The sequence below is a fragment of the Saccopteryx bilineata genome, chromosome 1, assembly GCF_036850765.1.
Source record: "Saccopteryx bilineata isolate mSacBil1 chromosome 1, mSacBil1_pri_phased_curated, whole genome shotgun sequence".
Lineage (NCBI taxonomy): Eukaryota > Metazoa > Chordata > Mammalia > Chiroptera > Emballonuridae > Saccopteryx > Saccopteryx bilineata.
The window spans coordinates 404,480,062-404,503,392 of NC_089490.1; the positions used below are offsets into that span (position 1 = coordinate 404,480,062).

Consider the following 23,331-nt stretch of genomic DNA (forward strand, 5'->3'; position numbering starts at 1 on the left):
TGAGGGATGAGATGTCTCTGTGGGGGGTCCTAACATTTCCTTTCTCCTCAGCTCAATGAGGGGGCACTTGACCGTGTACAGTGTGTGTGTTTAAGGCGTGTAACATGATGTGTGGGTGCACAGAGACATTGTCAAGATACTTAACACATTCTCACCTCACATAGGTAGCACTTCCTTTTGTCTTTATTCTTCCTTCTTCTTCTTCTGTTTTGGTAAGAACAGTTAAGATCTCTCTTAGCCGACTTCAGGCACACCGTACAGTATTGTCAGCTGTAGTCACCGTGCTGCACACAGACCTCAGCTCTTACTCTTCGTACACCTGGGAGTCTGTGCCCTGTGACCCATGTTCCATGTCCCCACCCTCAGCCCCTGGTGCCAACCATTCTGCTCTCTGGTTCTGTGATTCACTGTGTCAGGTTTCACAATTACGTGGAGTCTGCAGTGTTCGTCTCTCTGAAAAAGGAACCCTCATCCACTGTTGGTGGGAATGTAAAGTAGTACAACCATTAAGGAAGACAGTATGGTTATTCCTCAAAAAATTAAGAATAGAACTACCATATGACCCAGCAGTGCCTCTACTGGGTATATACCCCCTAAGCTCAAAACAGTGGGACGTAAAGACACGTGCAGCTTCATGTTCATCACGGTATTGTTCTGGTGGCCAAGACAAGGAATCAGCCAAAAGCCTTCCAATAGATGACTGGATTGTTGTGGACCGTTAATGGCAAAAAGCCATTATAGATTCGAGGCTTGGCAGGAGGCTAAGTTCTTCCCCCTCCATCTCCATATTTGGCTTTGATGCTGAGTGTTTGCACCCACTCCACTTGCTTCCTTGGGTTGCAGGAAGCAATATACATGGCCTTCCTCTGACTCTTTGTTTGTTTCAGATGTTTGTAAATTTCACTAATGTATCCTGTTTTTGCCTTGGGAGAGTTCCTGTCTTAGCCTTTGATGTGCAACTTTGTATCAGGGTCCTTGATTTGCATATGACTATATAATAAAGCGAACTGGGGCTATGAGGCACTCAGATGCTGCCAGGCAGTTTGAGGAGTCCTCCCGGTCCCATCAGTTTTGTTTTGACAAAGTGTGTTTCCTTAATTCTGCACCGTTATTAGGAGCCGCGCTGGTCCGCGACACTGGATAAAGAAGATGTGGTACATATACACTACGGAATACTACTCACCCATAAAAAATGATGACATCGAATCATTTAAGACTTCATGGATGGACTTTAATAACATTATACTGAGTGAAATAAGTAAATCAGATAAAACTAAGAACTGTATGATTCCATACATAGATGGTTCACAAAATTGACTCAGGGACATAGATAAGAGTGCAGTGGTTACCAGGTGGTGGGGAAGGGAGAGGAGAGTGGGGGTGGGGTTGGGGAGGGGCACAAAGAAAACGGTTTGACTTTGGGTGATGGGTATACGATATAATCGAATGTCAAAATGATCTGGAGATGTTTTCTCTAAACCTATGTACTCTAGTTGACCAAAGTCACCCCATTAAAATTAATTATCTAAATAACATTTTTTTAAAAAGTAAAAAAATTACTAGAAATTTATATTTTGTACTTGATTGTATAAATCAAAATAAAGATGACAACAGTCTCTAATAAAGATATTTTAATGTGATAATAATTAATTTTTCTCAGGATATTTAAAATAACATTTTAAATGGGATTTTGAAGTGAAGGAAATATACCATTGTTTTTAGTTTATTGACTGTTGCTAATAGTGCATTTTTCTCAGATTGAGTTTGGGAAATCAGGAATTCTATAATTGATCTTTGATTTGCTAGTGGATATTTAAATAAACCTTCCAAAAATGGTTAAGAATACTGGAATAAAAATTAGACCATGAGCAGCCCCAAACATCATAACAAGAAACATAACCTTGAAGAATGTCCTGAAGATGTATGCTTTGGCTGCAGACAGAACAGACACGCCGATGATGGTGGACACTGCGCTCTGCAGCACAGGGTAGCCCAGCGTGTACAGCGCCTCGACGGCCCTCTGGTTCACGGAGGGATTTGAACTGGACACGAACGCATAGGAGATGTGCGCAGAAAAATCGAAGGAGAACCCGATGCAGATGACCAGGTTAATCATGGATATGGAGTCGAGATTGACCTTCCAGAATGCCATGAAGCCTGTGACTCCCACAATCACAGAAGCAATAGCGAAGGTTACCCAAAAGGCACACATTGGGTGAGGAATTAACAGCAAGGAAACAATGAACATAGCTACTGATGCAACAATGACATTTCGAACAGTATTTTCTAAGATGACAGTATACTGATCAAAATAGATGAATGCCGGGTTGTACACCATGAGGGGAACTTCACAGTTTTCAGCCAGGTCTCTTAACTGGATTAACATCTTCTTCTTATTGACTGAAGAAGAAATGTCCATGGTCTGAATAAAGGCCCGGGAAGAAGTGATTTCATGTGAGGATGAAATATTAATATCATATGTAAAAAGTGGAAAGTCCACAAGAAAATTGGAAATGCTGTTTATAAAAGTCTTCTTATCATTTACGTCTTGTGTGTTACGTTTCATATACTGCACATATTCTCGTAACCAGAACTCGGTAAGACTTTCGTCTACGTACTTGCTGTTTTCAAAGTCTGTCAGACACATTTCCAGTATCTGCCTAGCATCCTTATCCCAGTAGTCAACACTTTCGGTAACGATAACCATAACCCTGGGACCATAAACTGAAAAATACTTCTCCTCTACATTAAAATATGGTATGATGTAGGAATCATCACTTGCCAAATTTCGAAGATCTAAACCTTCCTGCACTTGCAAACAGCCATATATACTACTGATAACATACACAATGTATAACAGCACTACAAAAACCTTGGACTTAGTATTTGTAAGAAAAGGCCCAAAATAGTCTCGAAAGAACACATTCATTGGATGGATGTCAGCTTCCTCTTCATCTGGGAGAGATTCAAATGGGAAACAGAAGTATCTTTTCCATGAGGAACATTTTTGGTTGGGCATATCCGGCTTTTTTAACCAATGTAGACAGACAGTTTCTCTACTACCTTCCAGGGCCATAATGGCTCCAAAATAGGTGATGCTGTAAAAGTAACAGAAGAGCAGCATTGTTCCTGTGTAAATGCAGAAGTACTGTACGGACCTGAAGGATGACAGTACCCCTGTATAGAAAGCCAGGACGTTGGTGGTGGTGGTGATCGTAATGGATACGGCCACTTTGGAATAGACTGCGGACATGCGTTGTTTTAAGCTGTCCGTGAACTTGGTCTTCTGCCAGGCAGAAATCATGATAAACATGTCATCGACCCCAACACCTGTTCACAAAAGAAACAGTTTTCATAAATATGAATATCTCTTAAAAATTAAACAGATCACACCATTTTCTCTGTTCATCTCTTAAGGTCTTATTTATCTTGCCCAATCTGAGCTTTGATTCTGCTTTCTCTGATTCTTTCTCTGTTTCTGAATCCACAACAGAACTCATCACTCCTTTGTAAGAACTCTGTGTTTTGTACATTCTCCTATTCTTTGCATGCTGCACAGTATATTCCACTTCTAAGTCTTTATTCAGGGTGTTTCAATGATGAGGCAGGACACCTGGTTAACTGGATGTTAGTCAAAGCAGAATTAGCAATGCATCTTTGATTTTACTAGTGTATATGAGACTGCTTTCTCTCATAAGCCATTTCACACTAATGCACAAAAACATTAAGCCAACATTCTGCTGCTTAAAACATAAGCTGGATTTAACTATTCTACAGTGAGCATCTAGTTATCAGTGTGGTATGATTTGAGAGGCACCACATAGTTTAAACACACAAACACACACATACACATACACACACACATACATGCAGTTTTCCTGCTGCTCTGTTTTGATAGCTAGAATGCTATTATTCAAACTTCACTTGCCCAGTTTAAGGCCTTATCTCATTAAAATGGAAATTCTCTTCATACCAGAAACATGTACCACAGTGAATCTCAAGGATCCTTTAGATCAGTGGTTCTCAACCTTTCTAATGCCGTGACCCCGCAATACAGTTCCTCATGTTGCGGTGACCCCAAACCAAAAAATAATTTTGGTGGCTACTTCATAACTGTAATTTTGCTACAGTTATGATTCGGAATGTAAATACCTGATATGCATTATGTATTTTCCGATGGCTTTAGGCGACCCTGCTGGGGTCGCGACCCACAGGTTGAGAACCGCTGCTTTAGATACTAATGCCTACTATGTGACTAGCTCTTTTACACAAAGACATTTCATGATCGGTTTGGAATAAAGCAGACTTTGAAATCTTCTGAAGACTGGGAAAGAAGGACTACACAGAAAAAGGGATTAGAAAGAATGGCAGTCTGTTGTAGATAGTTTTTATCTTTTCAAAAGTTTTCTGCTGGAGCTGACTCAGCTTCCAGGCATGCCCCTGTGTTTCCATGTGCACTGATGTAATCAATACTGGGAACTGAAATGTTCACCTTAATTTAAATTTGGGGGACCGTCTCTATGGATTGCATGAGAGGATATTGGGAATTTCAACCTTGCTTCTAATCCAGATGTTCTATAGTTATAAACAAAGTAGAGAATCTAAACTGACATTAATTTATGTACTCAGTCATCTACTCCCACTGCTACCAGATTTGAGAATTTCAGTTACACTCACCTGGACCAAAGGGACTTAAAACCAAGAATGAACTCACTGGTAATTACTCTTAGATATTTAAAAACCGGATTTATTATTTATAGAACGTTGATAAAAATATACCTGTACATAGGTCTTGAGTTGCTGCAATCACACACACTCACACACATACACTCATACTCCTATGCACAGACTATATAAAAATGGTATATATTAAATCAGTCAGGTATACACACTGTAACTATAGTTAATTACAGCTGTCAGGTGCACTGAGTGACTAAATGCGAGTGCATATGAGGCAGATGTGCCCTGAGGAGCTAGAGTACACAACATCTGGTCTACCGCCCATCTGCTAACCTCCCAGGAAGCCGATATTATTTCTTCCAAGTTCCTTACTTTCCAACATATAAACACCTTTGTTTCTCATGCTATTGTAAAATAAATTCTAAAGTTACAGGAAAATACAAAGAAAAACCTTAAATTCCTCCCTTCAAGGGTAATTTATGCTAACATTTTGATGTTTATCCATCCAGAATTTGCTCTATACAAATATACAGATGGAACTGTACCACTCTTATTTCAAGCATCTTACTTCATAACCAGTATTTTTATTTAATATCCTGTATCTACTTCTTTTTAGATTGAAAATGATTCCAAAGTTTTAATATGCTACATTGAATTGACCAATCTCATGTTGATATGGAATGAGGTTTTTTTCAATATGTTTCTATTCTAAACCACATTGAAATGAACATACTTGTTCTACATTAGAGCACTTGTCCAATGAATAGGACACATTTCTAGCAGTGGAATGGATAGCTCAGAGATATTTGTCAGCTTTTTGATTTGTTGCATAGTTGTGCTAAATAAATAAAAGTGTGTACCATTTCAAAGATTTCTTCCAGTGAAGTGTGAGTGTTCCTTTGCACACTTTCCCCCAAGCCTTCAATCTTGCTAATATTCATTAATCTAGTAAGAAAACAAGCTGTCTCACTCTTGGTTTCATTAGAATCCCTGATTAATTGAGAGGTTGAATGGTTTTTCTTATATTTTCAGTGACTTATATTTTTGAGTTTTGATGTGTGCTTGTGTTGTGTGTGTGTGTGTGTGTACCACCTGTTCATGTTCCTAATATTTCCATCTGAAGTATTAGATTTTTCTAGCTCTAAAGATGTGTAATTCATTTTGATTTTTCTTTTTCTGGCACCTCATTTTGGATCTGTAGAACCACCTAACTTAGTTATTTGGCCTTATCTGCCTTCAGCAGCTTATCTATCCCATACCCCACATACATACTGTGTAGCCTTGCATTGGGTCTCACTCACCTAGAACCAGAAATGGTGAATATGCAACTATGGTCACGAATGGCACCCCACAGAACAGCATCAGGCCAAAGCCACTCGCCACTGCCAAGGCAATGGAAGTCACTCCGAAGACTCCGACACACATTTTGTTTCGTGCACAGTCACACCTGTCAATTTGGAGGAGAGAATGGAATTTGTGGTGATAACTTTCATACTCAAACTCCATCATTCATAGCAGTGCTGACTTGGACACGTTCTGAGAAACCTCGTGGGCAGTGACTCCCCCCTGCCTGATGGAGCCCTGTCACTCCACGCACTGTGGAAGCCAACAGGGAGGAGAGGATGCAGAGAAGCTGGGAATCTGCACTTTCACCAACCTTCCCTGGGGATTACTACAGAGCCTCATAGTTACACTAACACACTACAGATTGTTACTTTTTACTGTACTTAATGTACAATGTTCTATTAGTTTCAGGTGGTAGAATCCAAGTGATCTGACATTTATAAAACTTACAGAGTGATCACCTCAATAAATCTAGAACTCATCTGACACCATCCACAGCTACCGTCGTATTACTGACTACATCCCTACACTGTACTCACCGTCCCCAAGTCTACTCTGTAACTCTCAATTTGCACATAATCCTTCCACCTTATTCTCCCATCCCTTTAACCGCCCTCCCATTTGGCAACCATCAAAATACTCTGTATCTATGAGTCTGTTTCTGTTTTGTTTATTCATTTAGTTTAAGAGTCTACACATAAGTGAAATCATGGCATCGTGTTTCTGTGTCTGACTTACTTCACTCAGCACAATGCTTTCTAAGTCCATCTGTGCTGTTGCACAGGGCAGGATTTTATTCTTTTTCTTTTACGTGGCTATTGGTGTACAGTTAGGCTGCTCCGTGTTTTGCCTCTTGTAAGTAATGCGGCAGTGGTCATGTGGATGCACATATATTTTCGATGAGTGTTTTGAGTTTCATCAGAAGGATACCCGGAAGGGGAATTGCTGGGTCACTCTTGGTCTCTTGTTATAAAGTCTGTTTGTTTTGTTTGGTGTAAGTATTGCTGCCCGAGCTTTTTGTTTGTTTCTATGTTCCTGAAATATCTTTTTTCATCCCTTTACTTCAGTCTGTGTGTGTCCTTCAGTCTGAACTACGTCATTTGTAGACAGTGTAGGTGAGGGTCTCATCTTCTGTCCATTCGGCCACCACATGTCCTTCAATGAAGTGTTCAATTCATTTTCATTTCAGGTAATTATCAATAGTCATATGTAAATTACCATTTTATTATTCATATATTTCTTATTGCTTTGCTTCTTAAAACAGACCCTTTAACATTCTTGTCATACTGAGTTGGCTGTGATGAACTTTAGCTTTTTCTTATCTGGGACGCTCTTTATCTGTCCTGAGAATCAAAGTGCTAGTGTTTCTGGGTAGAATAATTTTAGCTCTAGGTCCTTGCTTGCCATCACTGAATACTTCGTGCCAGCCCCTCAGGCCCTCAAAGTGTCTTTGAGAAATCACCTCGCAGTCTTACTGGGAGCTCTCTTACAGTAAGTGCCCTTCTCCTCCTGCTTTGAAGGTGCTGTTTGTCGTTACCATTTGGTATTTTAATTATGATAGGTCGTGTGGGGGCCTCTTTGCAGTCATCTTGTTTGGGACTCTGTGCTTCTCGGACTTGTCTGTCTATTCCCTTTCCCAGATTAGGAAAAGTTTCTGGTATTTTTTTTCTCTTTTCCTTTTTTAATTTCTTATCATTTTTTCAAATACATAGGTTTTCAATTACTTGCTCTTTCTTTTCTCCTTCCGGCACCCTCCTGATGCAAATGTCACACTTGAACTTGTCCCTTTACAGTTTCCTTGTTTTGTTTTTTGGATTTCTTTTCCTTTTGGCTCTTATTAGGTGAGTTCTACTACATTATCTTCCACATCTCTGATCAAGTCATCTGCTTCATCTACTTCACTGATGATTTCATGTAAGGTAGTCTCATTTCTGACCCATCCTCTTTATGATTCTATCTCTCTGTTGAAGTTTTCACTAAGTCCGTCTATTTTCCCCTAAGTTCATTGAGCACCTTATAACCAGTGTTTTGAACCCTCCGTCCATAGATTGCTCGTCTCCATTTCTTTTTCTAGAGTTTTTGATTGTTCTTTCATTTGGGAAATATTTCTTTGTCTCCTCATCTTGGTGGCCTCCTTGTGTTTTCTATGCTTTACGCAGAGCTCCTACAAAGCTCCTGGTCACTGTAGACTGGCCTTATGTAGTAGGTGTTCTGTAGGGCCCAGTAGGGCAACCCCACTATTCACTTGACCTGGGTACCACTCTGAGTGAGCACTACACACTATCCTGTTGTTGTTGAGCCTTGATTGCTATTTGGATAGCAATGGGAGGAACTGACCCCCCAGGCCAGTCTGCTGTGCAGGAACTGACCCCCTGAGCAGGACTCACTCTAGCAGGTCTCTGGTGTGTTGCTCTTGGAGGTGGTTGGGAGCTGCTCCATCATGGTCTGAAGCTGGCCATCAGGGGCCTGGTTATGGGGTCTCCCAAGGAGCTCCAGCCAATGGCAGCTACCTGTGCCCTGACTGAGGAGAATTCACAGCATGAGCTAAGACTGGTTGTTTTATGGAAAAATCACTCAAAATGGCTTGGGTGTGCCTATAAATTGGGGGCAGCGGGGTCTTAGTAAATCACCAGAAGAGGGGAACATTGTGAGCCAGGTCAATGAAGACTCATATGGCGCCACCTGCTGGCTCTGTGGAGAGGACTCAGCAATGGAACAATGGCCTCTGCCCACACTCTGTCTGAGATAAAGCTGCCCTGCAGCCTGCGCTGCATAACTCAGCTTCTCCCTCATATTTCTGGAGCCTCTTCAGCTGCTGGCCCAGCACTGGGGCTCAGAGCGAGTGGGTCTGAGCAGGTCCATGCACAGGAGGTCCATGCACAGGAGGTCCATGCACAGGAGGTCCATGCACAGGCCCTTTGAGAGGAGCTGCCTGCAGCTCCAGCAGTTCCTGGTGTCACTCAGCCTCAGTCCTAGTGGTTTTCAGTCAGGAATCATGAGGACTCTCTTCCCAGCACTGGACCCTGGGCGGGGGTCTGGTGTGGAGCTGGGAACCCTGCTCCTCAGGGCGAACTTCTGCAGCCAAGGAACACCTCCCAATTTTAACCACCCCGTGTGGGTCCAGGACCAGCCCATCTCCTCATCTCTGCCCCTCCTACTGCTCTCAGGTGACCTTTTCTTTATAATCCTCTGTTACAGGACTTCTGTTCAATGTGATTTCAGATTCTGAATGATGACTGTTCTGTAGTTCAAAAGTAATTTTGACGTGGTTGTTGGAGACTGTGAATACCACATTTACCTATTCTGCTGTCTTGGCCAGAAAAACGTATTTTAATATTTTTCAAACTATTGGTTTTATGACTTATATTCAGGGCCTAAAATCAACACTAAATGAACAAATTAAAAAAATAAAAGTAAATTTTTTGTTAAAAATAAATTCTCATTAAAATGAAACTTTTTGAAATAACATTGTTGGTTTCTAAAAGTTCAAGATAAGAAAGTAACAAAAGCCTGAGCAGACAGTGGCACAGTGGATAAAGCAACAACCTGAGATGCTGAGGACCCAGGTTTGAAACACCAAAGTGTCCTGCTTGAGCGCCGGCTTGAGCATGGGCTCATCAGCTTGAGCGTGGGGTCGCAGGCTTGAACCCCAAGTTCGCTGACTTGAAGCCCAAGGTCACTATCTTAAAGTTCAAGGTCGCTAGCTTGAGTCCAAGATTGCTGGCTAGCGTTCAAGGTTGGTGGCTTGAGCAAGGGTCCCTGGTTCAGCTGGAGCCCCCCAGTCAAAGCAAATATGAGAAAGCAATCAATGAACAACTAAGGTGCTGCAACAAGTGGATGCTTCTCATCTGTTTTCCTGTCTGTCACTGTCTTTTCCATTCTCCCTCTCCCTCTCTCTCTTGCTAAAATTCTTTTTAAAAATGTAACAAAGATGGACATTGAAATCAGAAAGATTAATGTGGATAAATGTTACTTATATTTTTTCTATTTTCTCTTTCTACTTTTTGGATGTTTTGGTGAAAGCTTTTCAGATTATTGAGGGAGAGATATATGTATATTATTGGCTATACTGATGTTGCCTGGTTGTATTGACTTTCTACATGACCTTTATTTTAATGTTCGGTAGACAATGAAGGGTCTGAACACAGAACACTGTAGGAGTGGGGTGAATTTGCTTGCCGATATGCGAGTCCCCAAGAAGGACCTGTGAAAGCTGTTTACAAATGACCTGGGAGACTCCTAGAACTTCACATTTCCTCCCGAGCTCTGTAGAGTCTGACTCAATGTGGTTACAGTGAAGCTGCAGAATCAATGTGTCTAAAACTTCCCCGTTATGATTCCAATGCTCAGGTGATTGGGGCATCAGTGGCAGCAAAATGGTCAATTTTCTGAAATTTTTATTCACTTAGCAGGAAAGGACTAAATTATAGGTTATAACATTTAGATACCAATCTACATGCCTGATGAGGGATTCACATCTTTCTTGACAGGGGCCATAGGTAAGGGATAGTTTACAGTGGATTTAAGAAGGGACTGCTTTTCCAGGCTTTATCATAAATCGATCTAATATTTGGTGTATGTTTTGTCATTTCCAAAATGTCAATAAATTTTGAAATAGTCAACATACATACCACTACTTGTTATAGAATAACATTCAATTTGGAGCATAAACTTTGAAAAAAGTCTTAGTCTTGTTCAAATAATTTCACTTCAAGGGCATATGTATGGAACCCCAAATGTATCTGCATAAAGATCTGCCTGAGGTAAATGCATGTAGGCAAGAAAAAAACCATGTATTTAATACAAGTGTGTGTGATGCTCTGGCCGGGTGGCTTGGTTAGAGCATAGTCCCAGTACACCAAGGTTGCAGGTTCTATCCCCAGTCAGGACACAGACAGGAATCAACCAATGAATGCATAAATAAGTGGAACAACAAATCAATGCTTTTACCCTCTCTCACTCAATTAATTAAAAAAAATTTAAGTGTGTGATACAAGCAGGATGCAAACCCCTGAGGGACTGTCTAGAAGACCCCATCCAGAAAAGGGATGAGAGTCTCAGTGATAAAGAAGAAGTAGAACCGAGAGATGTCCAATGAGAGTACAAAACCACTCAGAGAATTAGACTGATATTTAAGCTCAGAGCAGGCAGGTACCAGAGACCATCATGGTAGCATCTGTGACTTAGAACTGTGGCTACCCCACATTAGTACAACCGGGACACCCAAGTCAATTTAAGTTTTTATATAACTAGAAGCACTTGTTCAAATTTATAGTAGAAATAAGAACTTGTTTCTTAATTCAGTTAACATATCTTCTTCCTAATGGAACAGTTAATCATAATTACTACAATATGTCAGGTAAAAAACATATGCCAAATCAAACAAGCCTGGAAAAATGTTCTTTCACTATTCCATTTGAGTGCATACTATTCCTAATGGTTAATTTTTTTTTAAATATCAAGTTTAAAAAGTAAGTGTTTAGCAGCAAAGAATGGAGTGAGAGTTTTCAAATTCTCATCTCCCACATAAGCATACACAAGAAAAATAATAAACCTAAACAAGTCTTTAAACTTTCCCCTGGGACATGCTGCAGCCCAGGGACTGGCTGAGGAGAAAGAGGAAAGGAGAAGGAATAGAGGAGTGGTGATCCCTTTTCCCCATTCAGGGTGACCCCACGCAGCCTGCTCCAATAGGAGAATGGGAGGAAACAGGAAGTTGCTTTGTGTTTGTACCTCATGAAGCCTGTGTATTCAAAATGTTAGTCACATAAGCATAAAAAAGTTTTCAAAGACAAAATAAATTACTTTGGAGTTGCCTTTAATACAAGGTTTTCTGCATTACTGTCTCAATTATTGGAAAGATGCAGAAGAAGTTATACAAATTTGTATCTTCAGAAGCAACTGCCTAGTAGAAAAGTTTTCTCAACCCAGTCATTGGTGGACCCCATACTCATTTAAAATTCTGTATATTACTAATACTGAGTTCTGTTTTCTTTCTTTTCCCTTTCCTCCTTTCCTCCCTCCCTCCTCCCTTCTTTCCTTCTGTCCTTCTTTCCCTCCATCATCCTTCCTGCTTTCCTCCTTTTCCCATCATTCTTTTATTTTTTTGTTTATTATCTGTTTGTTTGTTTCCTAGGGGATGTGGTTTTCCTTTTCAGAATAACAAAGTTAAGATGTAATTAGTTTATTGGTTCTAAAGAGTTACACACTGTGTTTAAGTCTCTTTACCTACTGGGGCCTCATGTTTCTCTGCCTTAAATCCAGAGAATTAAATTATATACATTGTTCCCAAACGTATTTACTCATGAGAATCAACTAGAGAACAATCTGAAATGTATGTTCTCAGATTTAAGGCCCAGATCTTTAATTTAATAGGACTAGTCCTTACAATATCTGGTTTTTGGGCTCTCTCTGTGACTCTGACTTAAGAATCATTGAAATAATTTAACCTTTATGGCTCCTTCTACATGTAAATTCTATTGTTTGCTGACATTTTTGCTTTCCGAGTATAAGAGCTCAAAGTACTCTTATGTAATTCCTAGATAACAATATTTAAGTGCTTAACAAGGTAAACCCCACATTAGTACAACCGGGACACCCAAGTCAATTTAAGTTTTTATATAACTAGAAGCACTTGTTCAAATTTATAGTAGAAATAAGAACTTGTTTCTTAATTCAGTTAACATATCTTCTTCCTAATGGAACAGTTAATCATAATTACTACAATATGTCAGGTAAAAAACATATGCCAAATCAAACAAGCCTGGAAAAATGTTCTTTCACTATTCCATTTGAGTGCATACTATTCCTAATGGTTAATTTTTTTTTAAATATCAAGTTTAAAAAGTAAGTGTTTAGCAGCAAAGAATGGAGTGAGAGTTTTCAAATTCTCATCTCCCACATAAGCATACACAAGAAAAATAAATCTTGAGAACCTATTCTATAAACTAGGAAGAACAGTGAGAAATAAAAGAGGTACGTTTCAAAACAGGAAGATTTACATGCCCTGTCTCACCGCCTCTCTGGTATGGTACAAGATACTCACAGTGGCAGGTGTATTAAAATGGCCAGAGTCTTAAAGGAGCCATAGTCTTGAAGAACTGCAACAGCCATGTTACTGAGATAGTACTATTTGCATTTACAGAGGGAGCAACGACTTTATATGTAAAATATTTAAATGTCTGTTCTAACCTGTTTAGCGGCTACCTGGGGGACTGATGCAAGGCACTTCTCTGTTTCCTCTAACTCAAAATTCAGATTAAGAAAGTTAGAAGCACCATGAGTTGAATTAACCCTCATATATGTAAAAGATTACAGCCCAACTATACAAAAGACTGCCTAAAGCAAAGGGTGGTGAGTATTTCTATAGGAATGTAGGGTCTTCAAAAGCACCAGTGTACAGTGAAGATTTTAGAAAGTCACTCAGAGCAAGTATACACCCAGAAAAAACCCCTGAGAAACCCTAAGCTTCCCCGGGGGCTGATCCCAGCACAGTGTAAGCCTGGCTAAGTGTTCCAGGAGGTTCCAGGCTCATTACCATTTTCCAAAGACTGGGACAGCTCCTGGCACCCAAGGAAATCTCCATCAAAACATTAAAAACTAAGGAACAGAGATGTCAATAACCATATAAACAGAGAATACAGTGTTTGCAGTAATAATTTGGGACAGTCACTAGGAAGATGGATTACTGTAGCCTTAAACAAGCAAGCAAACAACAGAAAACCCTGGAAAAATGGGAATCTGATTTCTAGTTACATTTTAATAGTGAAACGTCCAGTTTTCAATAAAAAGAAAAGAAATTTCATGGCATACAGAAAAGATACAGGAAAGTATGACTCAGACAAAGGAACAAAAGAAATGAACAAATATCCTGAGGAAAGAGAGAGTCAACTGACCAGAGAAAGACCATACAGACTAGAGAACACTGTCTCAGACACTCAGGAGGCTAGCGGAACACTGTCTCAGACACTCAGGAGGCTAGCGGAACACTGTCCCAGACACTCAGGAGGCTAACGGAACACTGTCTCAGACACTCAGGAGGCTAACGGAACACTGTCTCAGACACTCAGGAGGCTAGCGGAACACTGTCTCAGACACTCAGGAGGCTAGCGGAACACTGTCTCAGACACTCAGGAGGCTAGCGGAACACTGTCTCAGACACTCAGGAGGCTAGCGGAACACTGTCTCAGACACTCAGGAGGCTAGCGGAACACTGTCTCAGACACTCAGGAGGCTAGCGGAACACTGTCTCAGACACTCAGGAGGCTAACGGAACACTGTCTCAGACACTCAGGAGGCTAGCGGAACACTGTCTCAGACACTCAGGAGGCTAGCGGAACACTGTCTCAGACACTCAGGAGGCTAGCGGAACACTGTCTCAGACACTCAGGAGGCTAGCGGAACACTGTCTCAGACACTCAGGAGGCTAGCGGAACACTGTCTCAGACACTCAGGAGGCTAACGGAACACTGTCTCAGACACTCAGGAGGCTAGCGGAACACTGTCTCAGACACTCAGGAGGCTAGCGGAACACTGTCTCAGACACTCAGGAGGCTAGCGGAACACTGTCTCAGACACTCAGGAGGCTAGCGGAGAGCAGCACGCACAGGAAAGTAAGGGAAACAGTCTACAAACCAAATGGAAACAGAAATAAAAAGACAATTAAAAATGGATCCAAACAAATTCTTTAGATATAAAACACAGTGACTTAAAAATCAAAACAGAAGAGGTGTTCAGCAGCAGTGCTGGCAGACAGGAGAGTCAGTGAACTTGAAGACAGGATAATGGAATGATTGAGTTTAGGCAGGAAAGAAAAGAATGAAGAAGAGTGACAAGACCTCAGAATGCTGTGGGATATCAGCAGCACAACATACAATGTGGGAGCCCAGGAAGAAGAAAAAGAGGCAGGAAAAGTATTTGAAGAAATAATGGCTGAAAACTCCCCAATTTGATGGAAGAATTAGCCGGGCTGACACTGTGCCTGGGGATCAGCCCCGGGGAACCTGACGGTTTTCTCAGCTGTTTTCAGAGGAGCTTTGTAAACTTCAAATCGAGTGAACTCAAAAGGATCCGGACTGAGACACATTGTAACGTGAAACTGTTAAAGGATCAGGAGAATCAAGAAAGCAACGAGAATGAAACAACTCAGCACATACAAGGGACCCTTAATAAGCAAACAAGCTGATTACTCATCAGAAACCATAGAGGCCAAGGTACAGTTGATTTTTATTTAGAGTGTTAAAAGAAGAAAACCCACCAGCTGAAAATCTTGTATTCCGCAAAACTGTCCTTCAAGTCAAGTAGAGACTGACCAGGCAGTGGCGCAGTGGATAGACCATCAACTTGTGACACTGAGGACCCAGGTTTGAAACCCCAAGGCGGCCTGCTTGTGCACCGGCTTGAACGACGGCTCATCTGGCTTGAGCACGGGCTCCCAGCTTGAGTGCAGGGTCACTGGCTTTAGCGTGGGATCATAGATATGACCCCATGGTCACTGGGTTGAGCCCAAAGGTCACTGACTTGAAGCCCAAGGTCCTAGCTTAAAACCCAAGGTCGCTAGTTTGAGCCTAAGGTCGCTGGCTTGAGCAAGGGTCACTGGCTCAGTAGAAGCCCTCCAGTCAAGGCACATATGAGAAAGCACTCAGTGAACAATCAAGGTGCAACAACTGTGAGTTGATGCTTCTCATCTCTCTCCTTTTCTGTCTGTCCTTCTCTCTATCTCTCTCCTATGCAAAAAAAAAAAAAGAAAATTAAGATATTCTAGGATAAAGAAGAGCCCACTTTCTTACCACTGTACCTGCCCTGTAATATAAGAAATGCTAAAGGGAATCCCTCGTGGGAAATAAGAGAACAATAAAAATGAACTCTAAGTCATATGAAGAAATACAGTTCTCCAGTAAAGGTGAATACATGGACAAATATAAAACCAAGTGTTATTGTATTTTGGGTTTGTGACTACATTTTATTTCCTAGAGAATTTAAAAGAGAAACACATGAATGTCATTGTAAATGGATGTTAAAGGGCGTACGAGTATCAGATGTAATCTGTGACGACCACAGCATGGTGGGGGTACAGAGATGTACGGAAGCAACATTTCTATGGTGTTTTTAGTTACGCTGGTATTAGGTGTCAATTTAATACAGATTCTTTTAAATTTAGGAAGTCATATGCCACAAAGAAAATCTCTGAAAGTCATTACAATAAGAAGTAAGAAGTGAATTAAAACAGCTCACTAGAAAAATGTAAGTTAAACATAAAAAAGTGCGTAACGAATGAAATGAAAAACAAAAAGCGGCAAGATAAATGGGGAAGAAATAGAAAACTTAAGTTATTGTCCGCAATTATGTTAAATACAAATGGTTACACTCTCCAGTCAAGAGGCATGAGATTGTTGGAATGAATCCCATAGCATAATGCAACTATATGCTCTTTACAAGAGACTCACTTTAGATGCAAAGACATAAATAGGTTAAAAAAGATATTTCTTTAATAATAATAAAATAAGAGCATGGGTGTCTATATTGATATCAGACAAAATAGACTTTATTTCAAAACTGTTAAAGAGACAAAGAAGGACATTATTGATAAAGGGGCCAATTCATCAGAGAAATAGTTCTACAGTATTAGTTGAAGAATTCAATGCACGCCTCTCAATGACGGATAAAACATCAAGGCAGACAATGCATAGAGAAACAGAGGGTATGAATAATACAATAAATCAATTAGACTCCACAGAAATGTATAGAACATCAATCCAACAACAGCTGAATGGACTTTATTCTCAAGTGCACACGAAACGTTCTGTGGGATAGACCGCATGTTAGGTTGCAAAACAAGTCTGAAAAATTTAAAATGTTGAAATTATACAAAGTGTCTTTTCAACTAATAACGGAAGCTACAAATCAATATTAGAGGGAAAACTGGAAAATTCAGAAAATAGGAAATTAAACAGCACACTATTCAACACTCAATTGGTGAAAGAAGAAATATCAAAGGAAATGAGAAAATATTATGGCAAGTGTAAAGATAATATAAATTATAAAATATAGCCACACCAGTGTTCATAGATAAATTTATAGCTGCATTAAACAATAAAAAGATCTCAAATTACCTTGTGGAACTATAAAGCGAAGAGAGAAACAAAACCAAAGAGAACAGAAAGAAAGAAATGATAAAGTTTAGAACAGAGATAAATAAAATTGAGAAAAGAAAAAGAAAATAGAAAGAACCAACAAAACTTAACGTGTTACTTAAAACAGTCAACACAAATGACAAACCTTTATCTAGAGTGATAGAAAAACAGAAAAGATACAAATAACTAAATCAGATATGAAAATGAGTACATTATTACTGGCCTTATAGAAATAAAAAAATGTAAGAGAATAGTATAAATAACTTATGGCAGCAAATTGGATAATGTAGATAAAATGCACAAATTCCTAGAAATATACAGTGATATAAACTGACTCAAGAGGAAATAGAAAATCTCAACAAACATGTAACAAGTAAAAAGAGTGAATCAGTAATAAAAAAACCTCCCAGCAAAGAAGAGTCCAGAACAATATGGCTTCACTTGTGAATTTTACCAAACATGTAAAGAAGAATTAACACTAGTCCTTAAAAATCCTTCCAAAATATTGAAAAAAGAAGCAATTCTTAATTCATTCTATGAGGCCCGCATTACACCATCAATGCCAAATAGAGACACAAATTATTATCTTTTATGAATATACATACAAAAGTCTTCAACAAAAGTCCAGCAAACCCAATTCAATAACATATTAAAAGATTATATATACACCATGACCAAGTGAAATTTACCTCAGGAATGCAAGAGTAGTTCAATATAAGAAAATCAATCAACGTAATAATATACCACACTAATATAACAAAAGATAAAAAACACAGGATCATCTCAATAAATCCAAAAAAGGCATTTGACAATATTTAACACATAATCACGATTCTTTGAATATATGTACCCTGATTTATTGATGTCACCCCATTAAAATAAAAATTTATTTATTAAGAAAAAGGAAACATTCAGTAATAAAGAATAGAGCAGAACTTCCTCAAAATGATAAGGGCATTTATGAGAACTGCACAGCTAACATCATAGTCAGCGGTGAAAAACTGAAAGCTTCCCTCTAAGATCAGCAACAGGATAAGGATGCCCATTGTCATCAGCGGTATTCAACATTGTGTTGATAGACAGCAATTAGACGGACGGACAGACAGAAGGAAGGAAGGGAGGAAGGAAGGAAGGAAAGAAGGAAAGGAGGGAGGGAGGGAGTGAAAGGGAGGAAGGGAGGAAGGGAGGAAGGAAAGAAATAAACATTGAGAAAGAAAGGGAGTAACTCCCTTTGCCCCAGATTACCTGATCCTGTATAATAAAATTCCAAAGAATCCACAATAAATGTAGTTATTATACAACTTCAGAAAAGCTACAGGATACAAGATCAACACACAAAAATCAGTTGTGTTTATCCATGTGCAATGAAGAATCAGAAAAGAAAATTATATGAGTGATTCTATTTAAACAGTGTCTAGAAGAATACTTAGGAATACATTTAACCCAGGAGGAAAGAGGCTTATACATTGCAAACTACAAAACATCGATGAAAGAAACAAAATAAGAGGCAAATCAATGGAAACCTTTCCTTACCTGGGAGGGACGACTTAATATTATTAAAATGTCAGTCTCATCCAAAGCAGTTATAGATTCAACACAATCTTCAACAAAATTCCAATGGCCTTTTTTCTGTTCATAAATGGAAAACGTTGCCTTCAAGTTTGTATGAAATAGTAAGGGGCCCTAGATTTCCAAAATAATCTTGAGAAAGGGAAGAAACTTGGAGGACTGCAATTTCCAGATTTAAAAACCTTTGACAAAGCTACAGTAATGAGAATGGTGTGGGACCAGCAAACAGAAGTATAGACCAATGGGATAAAACAGAGAGTACACAAATAAACCCATACACAATACCAGCCAACTGATTTTCTTCCTCATTGGACGGTATTTTGACAAACACATTTCCACATGTGCAAGAATGAAGTTGAACCCCTACTTTATGCTATATATGAAATAATTAAAAATTGATCAACAACCTAAATAGAAGAGCGGAAGCCATAAACTTTCAGAAGAGAAGAGAGTAAATGTGCATTACCTTGCACTTGTCAATGGACTCTTAATATAGCTCCAAAAGCTCAGGTAGCAAAAGAGAAAATAGATAAATTAAAAGTTATCAAAAGTAAAAACCTCTGTGCATTAGAGGACATTGTCAAGAAAGTGAAGGGATGACCCACTGAGTAGTAGAATGTTTGCAATTCATTTCTATCTGTCAAAGAGTTGATACCGAAATATATCAAGTACTCAGTAACAATAAGATTCAACAGAAACACCCAACTAAAAAATGGGCAAAAAAATAAATAAACAAAGAAATGGGCAAAGAACTGAAATAGACATTTCTCTAAAGAAGATACTCAAATAGCCAATAAACACATCAAAAGATACTCATCATTAGTAATTAGGACATGTGAATCAGAACCGCAATGAGACTCCACTTTGCACCTAGTAGAAGGGCTTTAACCAATCAAACAGACAAGAGGAAGTGCTGGTGAGCAAGGGGAGAGCTGCTGGCAGAGTATAAACGGTGCAGCCTCTGGGGAAACGCTTGGCAGATCTTCAGAGCCCTAACAGAGTTATCATGTAGCCCACCAGCACCATGTCTAGGTATGTACTGAAAAGAATGAAAAACGGGCTCAAACAGATACTTATACACTCATGTTCAGTCCACCATTATTCATAATAGCCAACAGGTATAAACATTCCAAGTGCACATGACAAGTAAAATGGGATATAGGCATGCAGTGGAATATTATTTAACCGGAAAAAGAAATGAAGTTTTCGTACGTTGTATAACATGGATGAATCTTAAAAACATTGCGCCAAGTGATGTAAGTCCGTCACAAAAGATCAAATGTTACATGATTTTACTCATGAAATCTCTAGAATAGGCAAATTCATGGAGACAGAAAGTAGTGAAACATTTACCAGGGCTGAGAGGAGGGGATGTGTGCTAGTGCTTAATGGTTACAGTATTTCCGTTTGGGGTGATGGAAAATATTTGGAAACGGATAGTTGCGACAATTGCACAATGTCAAAGTCCTTAACACTACTGAATCATACACTCAAAATTGTTAAATTTACATTTTATGTTTTATATATATTTTACCACAGAAAATATTTTTTTAAAATATATGTAAAAAAACGAATAAAAGTGTCTTACCTGTAGCACGATATAATCGCAAATAATATGATTAGAACGAATGCCACATAAAACAAAGGAATCACTGTCTTAGAAGTTGTTTCAAATTCCACTCCTCTAGAAAGGGATGTAAAGTAGGTCACCTGCCACAAAATAATTACTCAGATAAATAAATACCCTTTAATTATAATACTTGCAAGTGAGTTACAAACACTATTGAAACTAGGTTATTGATGAAAAATAAACATGTTCAAATTCATTAAAAGGTCAAAATATGAATTGTGATTTTAGAATAACAAATATAGAATTGTTCCTTCCCACATATCTCTTTCCAAAGTTTCTTACAAAAAGCCGATGTTTAAAACTTCTGAATATACAATATCAAATTTGATATAAAACCGTGAAATCACTAAAAACTAAATAAATTATTATCTGTTATCCTTTACTATATTAATAGCATAAATATTATTTCAGGAAGGCCTGGTATTCAAAGGCTTTTTGCAATGGGTGTCTCACTTTCCCCAGGCTATTCAAAAGTAGTAGTAGGTTTGCTGGCCCAACAATTACTGACCAGTTAACATAACCTGGCACTATGTTATAATTTACTTGAATAAGGAACTGAATTAATTATCTTTTTAAATATCACGATGGAACCTTTGCTCAAAGACTTTGTTGTTGCTGTTGTTCCAATGAACTCCAATCAAATGTTAGTGGGCTCCTGGCAACAGCAAAGGCTTTTGAACTCAAAGACTTTCCAAGTAATTTGGCTGGAAAACCAATCCCCAAAACTAACCCTGAAGATCAGTGCCGCCCTGAACAGACCTACCTGGAGGATGTAGGATTGTTTCCACCAGGATGTTACCAAGGCTCTAAGGTTTTGGCATCTTCACGGGTTAGTTTAAGAATGTTGGAGGAAGTACTGAACACAGTAGAGCACTCCCAGCTTCGATTCAAGGCCTCCATCAACTACTCTGGGAGTGGCTCTGCTCTCTGTGGTCCTCGGAACAGGCTTATCTCTGCCACGTGCTCCTGGCCTCCCTGTCAGCCCAGCTGCCACATACCTGGACCATCTTCAAGGGCAGACTCTCTTCAATATCGCCGACTTGGTTCAGGAAGTGGAGCAGCCAGGTCTTGCTACGCTCGTCATCCTGTCCCCCTGTCTTCAGGTAATACTGCAGCCGCATGGCTTTGGCCTGCAGCACTAACTGTCTTGTTCCTAAGACGATTCCCCCAAGGGTGCCAGCCAGGGAGACGGGCCGACCACTGATTGTGTAGATGGGGAAGGTGATGCGTGTAAAGTCGAGGTTCTTGTTGACCTGCCAGGCAGACAGAAGGGGGTTGGAGGGCACACAGAAGCCCTGGTTCTGAGCACACACCTGGTGGTACAGGGTCTGGGTTCCGTTCACCTCCCTGGTATACAGAGCCTGCACCGCCTGGTCCAGTGTGCTGACTTCTGAGAAGATTTCTTGCTCCAGCAGGGAGGCCGTGGTGGCGACCACTAGGAGAGACGCGAAGTGGATCTCGGTGCTCTTCCTGGACACGGAGAAGTGATCCCTGTCATCCAAGGTGAAATGTTCCTGCACAAAGCGGCGTTCCAACTTTGCTCGGCTCCTAATCGGGGTGTACTCCTCCTCGACGTTCACCTCTTTATCCTCGGGCAGGTACATGAAGCCAGTGCTGAGCAGGACGGTCAGCAGGACGGACATCAGCAGGAAGACCCAGGGGTGCGACCCCACCCCCCAGCCCAGCCGTTGGAAGGCCCGGGAAAGCGGAGCCTCCAGACAGTTGGTGAGGCAGCGGTTCCCATGGGACACTTCCACTAAGGGCTGTAACGCAGGCGGAGAGGGGTCCCCCTGCCACGACCCTGGGGGAGAATGGGAACCGTGCTCCGGGCTTCCTGGGGGCTCTGGGTGCTGCCCCGAAGCTGGGCTCTGCTCCGGCTCCTGCTCCTGACCGGACCCCACATCCGAGTCTGGCCCAGGCCCCGCCGGCTTCGTACACTCGGGTGTGGACTCTGCTTCTCGCCCCGCGGAGGGCTCCGTCTGCGCCTCGGGGACAGCCTGGGAGGGACTGAGACTCATCTCCGGAACACAGGACACGTCCTCCAGCAGCGGAGCAGGACGGACAGATGCTGCCGGACGAGCGCCGTCCCCACCTCGGCCAACGGCGTCCGGGCACTCTGAGCGTCTGAGCAACGGTCACTGGCGCGGGACAGACACGCGGCTTCCGCGGGGAGCACGTGGTGGGCGGAGCCCGACGCCTGAGCCGTGTCTGGGCGGGGCTGTCCCCTCGGGAGTGCAGGGACCGGAGGACACACTGCAGTCACTCTGGCAGCGCTGCTCCCAGGGGTCGGGGTCTGGCTTCCCCGCAGAGAGGGCTGACTTCTGGGGCCTCCGTTTCCCTGCGCGGGGACTGCGCTGCGGCACTCACCGTCCCGTGGGTTTGTCTCTGGACCAAATGGGCCGGGCCAGAACCAATAACCCCACAGTGTCCTGTCCTTGGGACACCGCCTAGCCTGGGTGACACCAGGACGAGCTCCCTGCGCACCTGCCGACATCAGCCAGCGCCGGGCCGCACGTCCTGCTCCACCTGCTGCCCGGAGACCCGCCGGGGGAGGTTTCCTGCCGGCCCCGACGGCCGCGGCGGTGGGCCGCCACTCAGGACGAGCTGCAGCCGGAGCAGCGGCGGGGACCGGACCCTGCGTGCCCTCCAACAGCGCACATGTTGTTACCCTTTTCCCCCCGAAGGTATTTTTAGAGCAGATTGTCATTTCAATCATGACTTAGGTAAAGGAGGTCACCCTCTGTAACCCGACGACCGAGTGGGTGGGCGTCACCCAGTCAGGGTGAGACCTTGAGGGACAGTGACCTCCTTCCCACCACAGCTAGGAGGGATTCTTTGTGTTCTTTTCTTTTCATTTTCTTTATTTTAATCTGGTGAGGTAAATAGTCAATTGTTCAGAAGACAATTGTATGTGGTATAAAATTTAGAATATATAATAAACAATGTAATGATTCAATACTATTAAAATAGGTACTA

At 41.1% G+C, this 23,331-nt stretch overlaps 1 protein-coding gene across 1 annotated transcript; it reads right to left on the reverse strand.

Annotated features, from left to right (window-relative positions):
* Window positions 1-1,813: 1,813 nt before the first annotated feature.
* On the reverse strand, window positions 1,814-22,373 carry LOC136319735 (patched domain-containing protein 3-like). The gene is made up of 4 exons (XM_066252860.1): window positions 21,354-22,373; window positions 20,314-20,435; window positions 5,982-6,127; window positions 1,814-3,330 (listed from the first exon to the last, which is right to left on the reverse strand). The coding sequence occupies exons 1-4, from the start codon at window positions 22,371-22,373 to the stop codon at window positions 1,814-1,816; spliced, it is 2,805 nt and encodes a 934-aa protein (XP_066108957.1).
* Window positions 22,374-23,331: the final 958 nt, after the last annotated feature.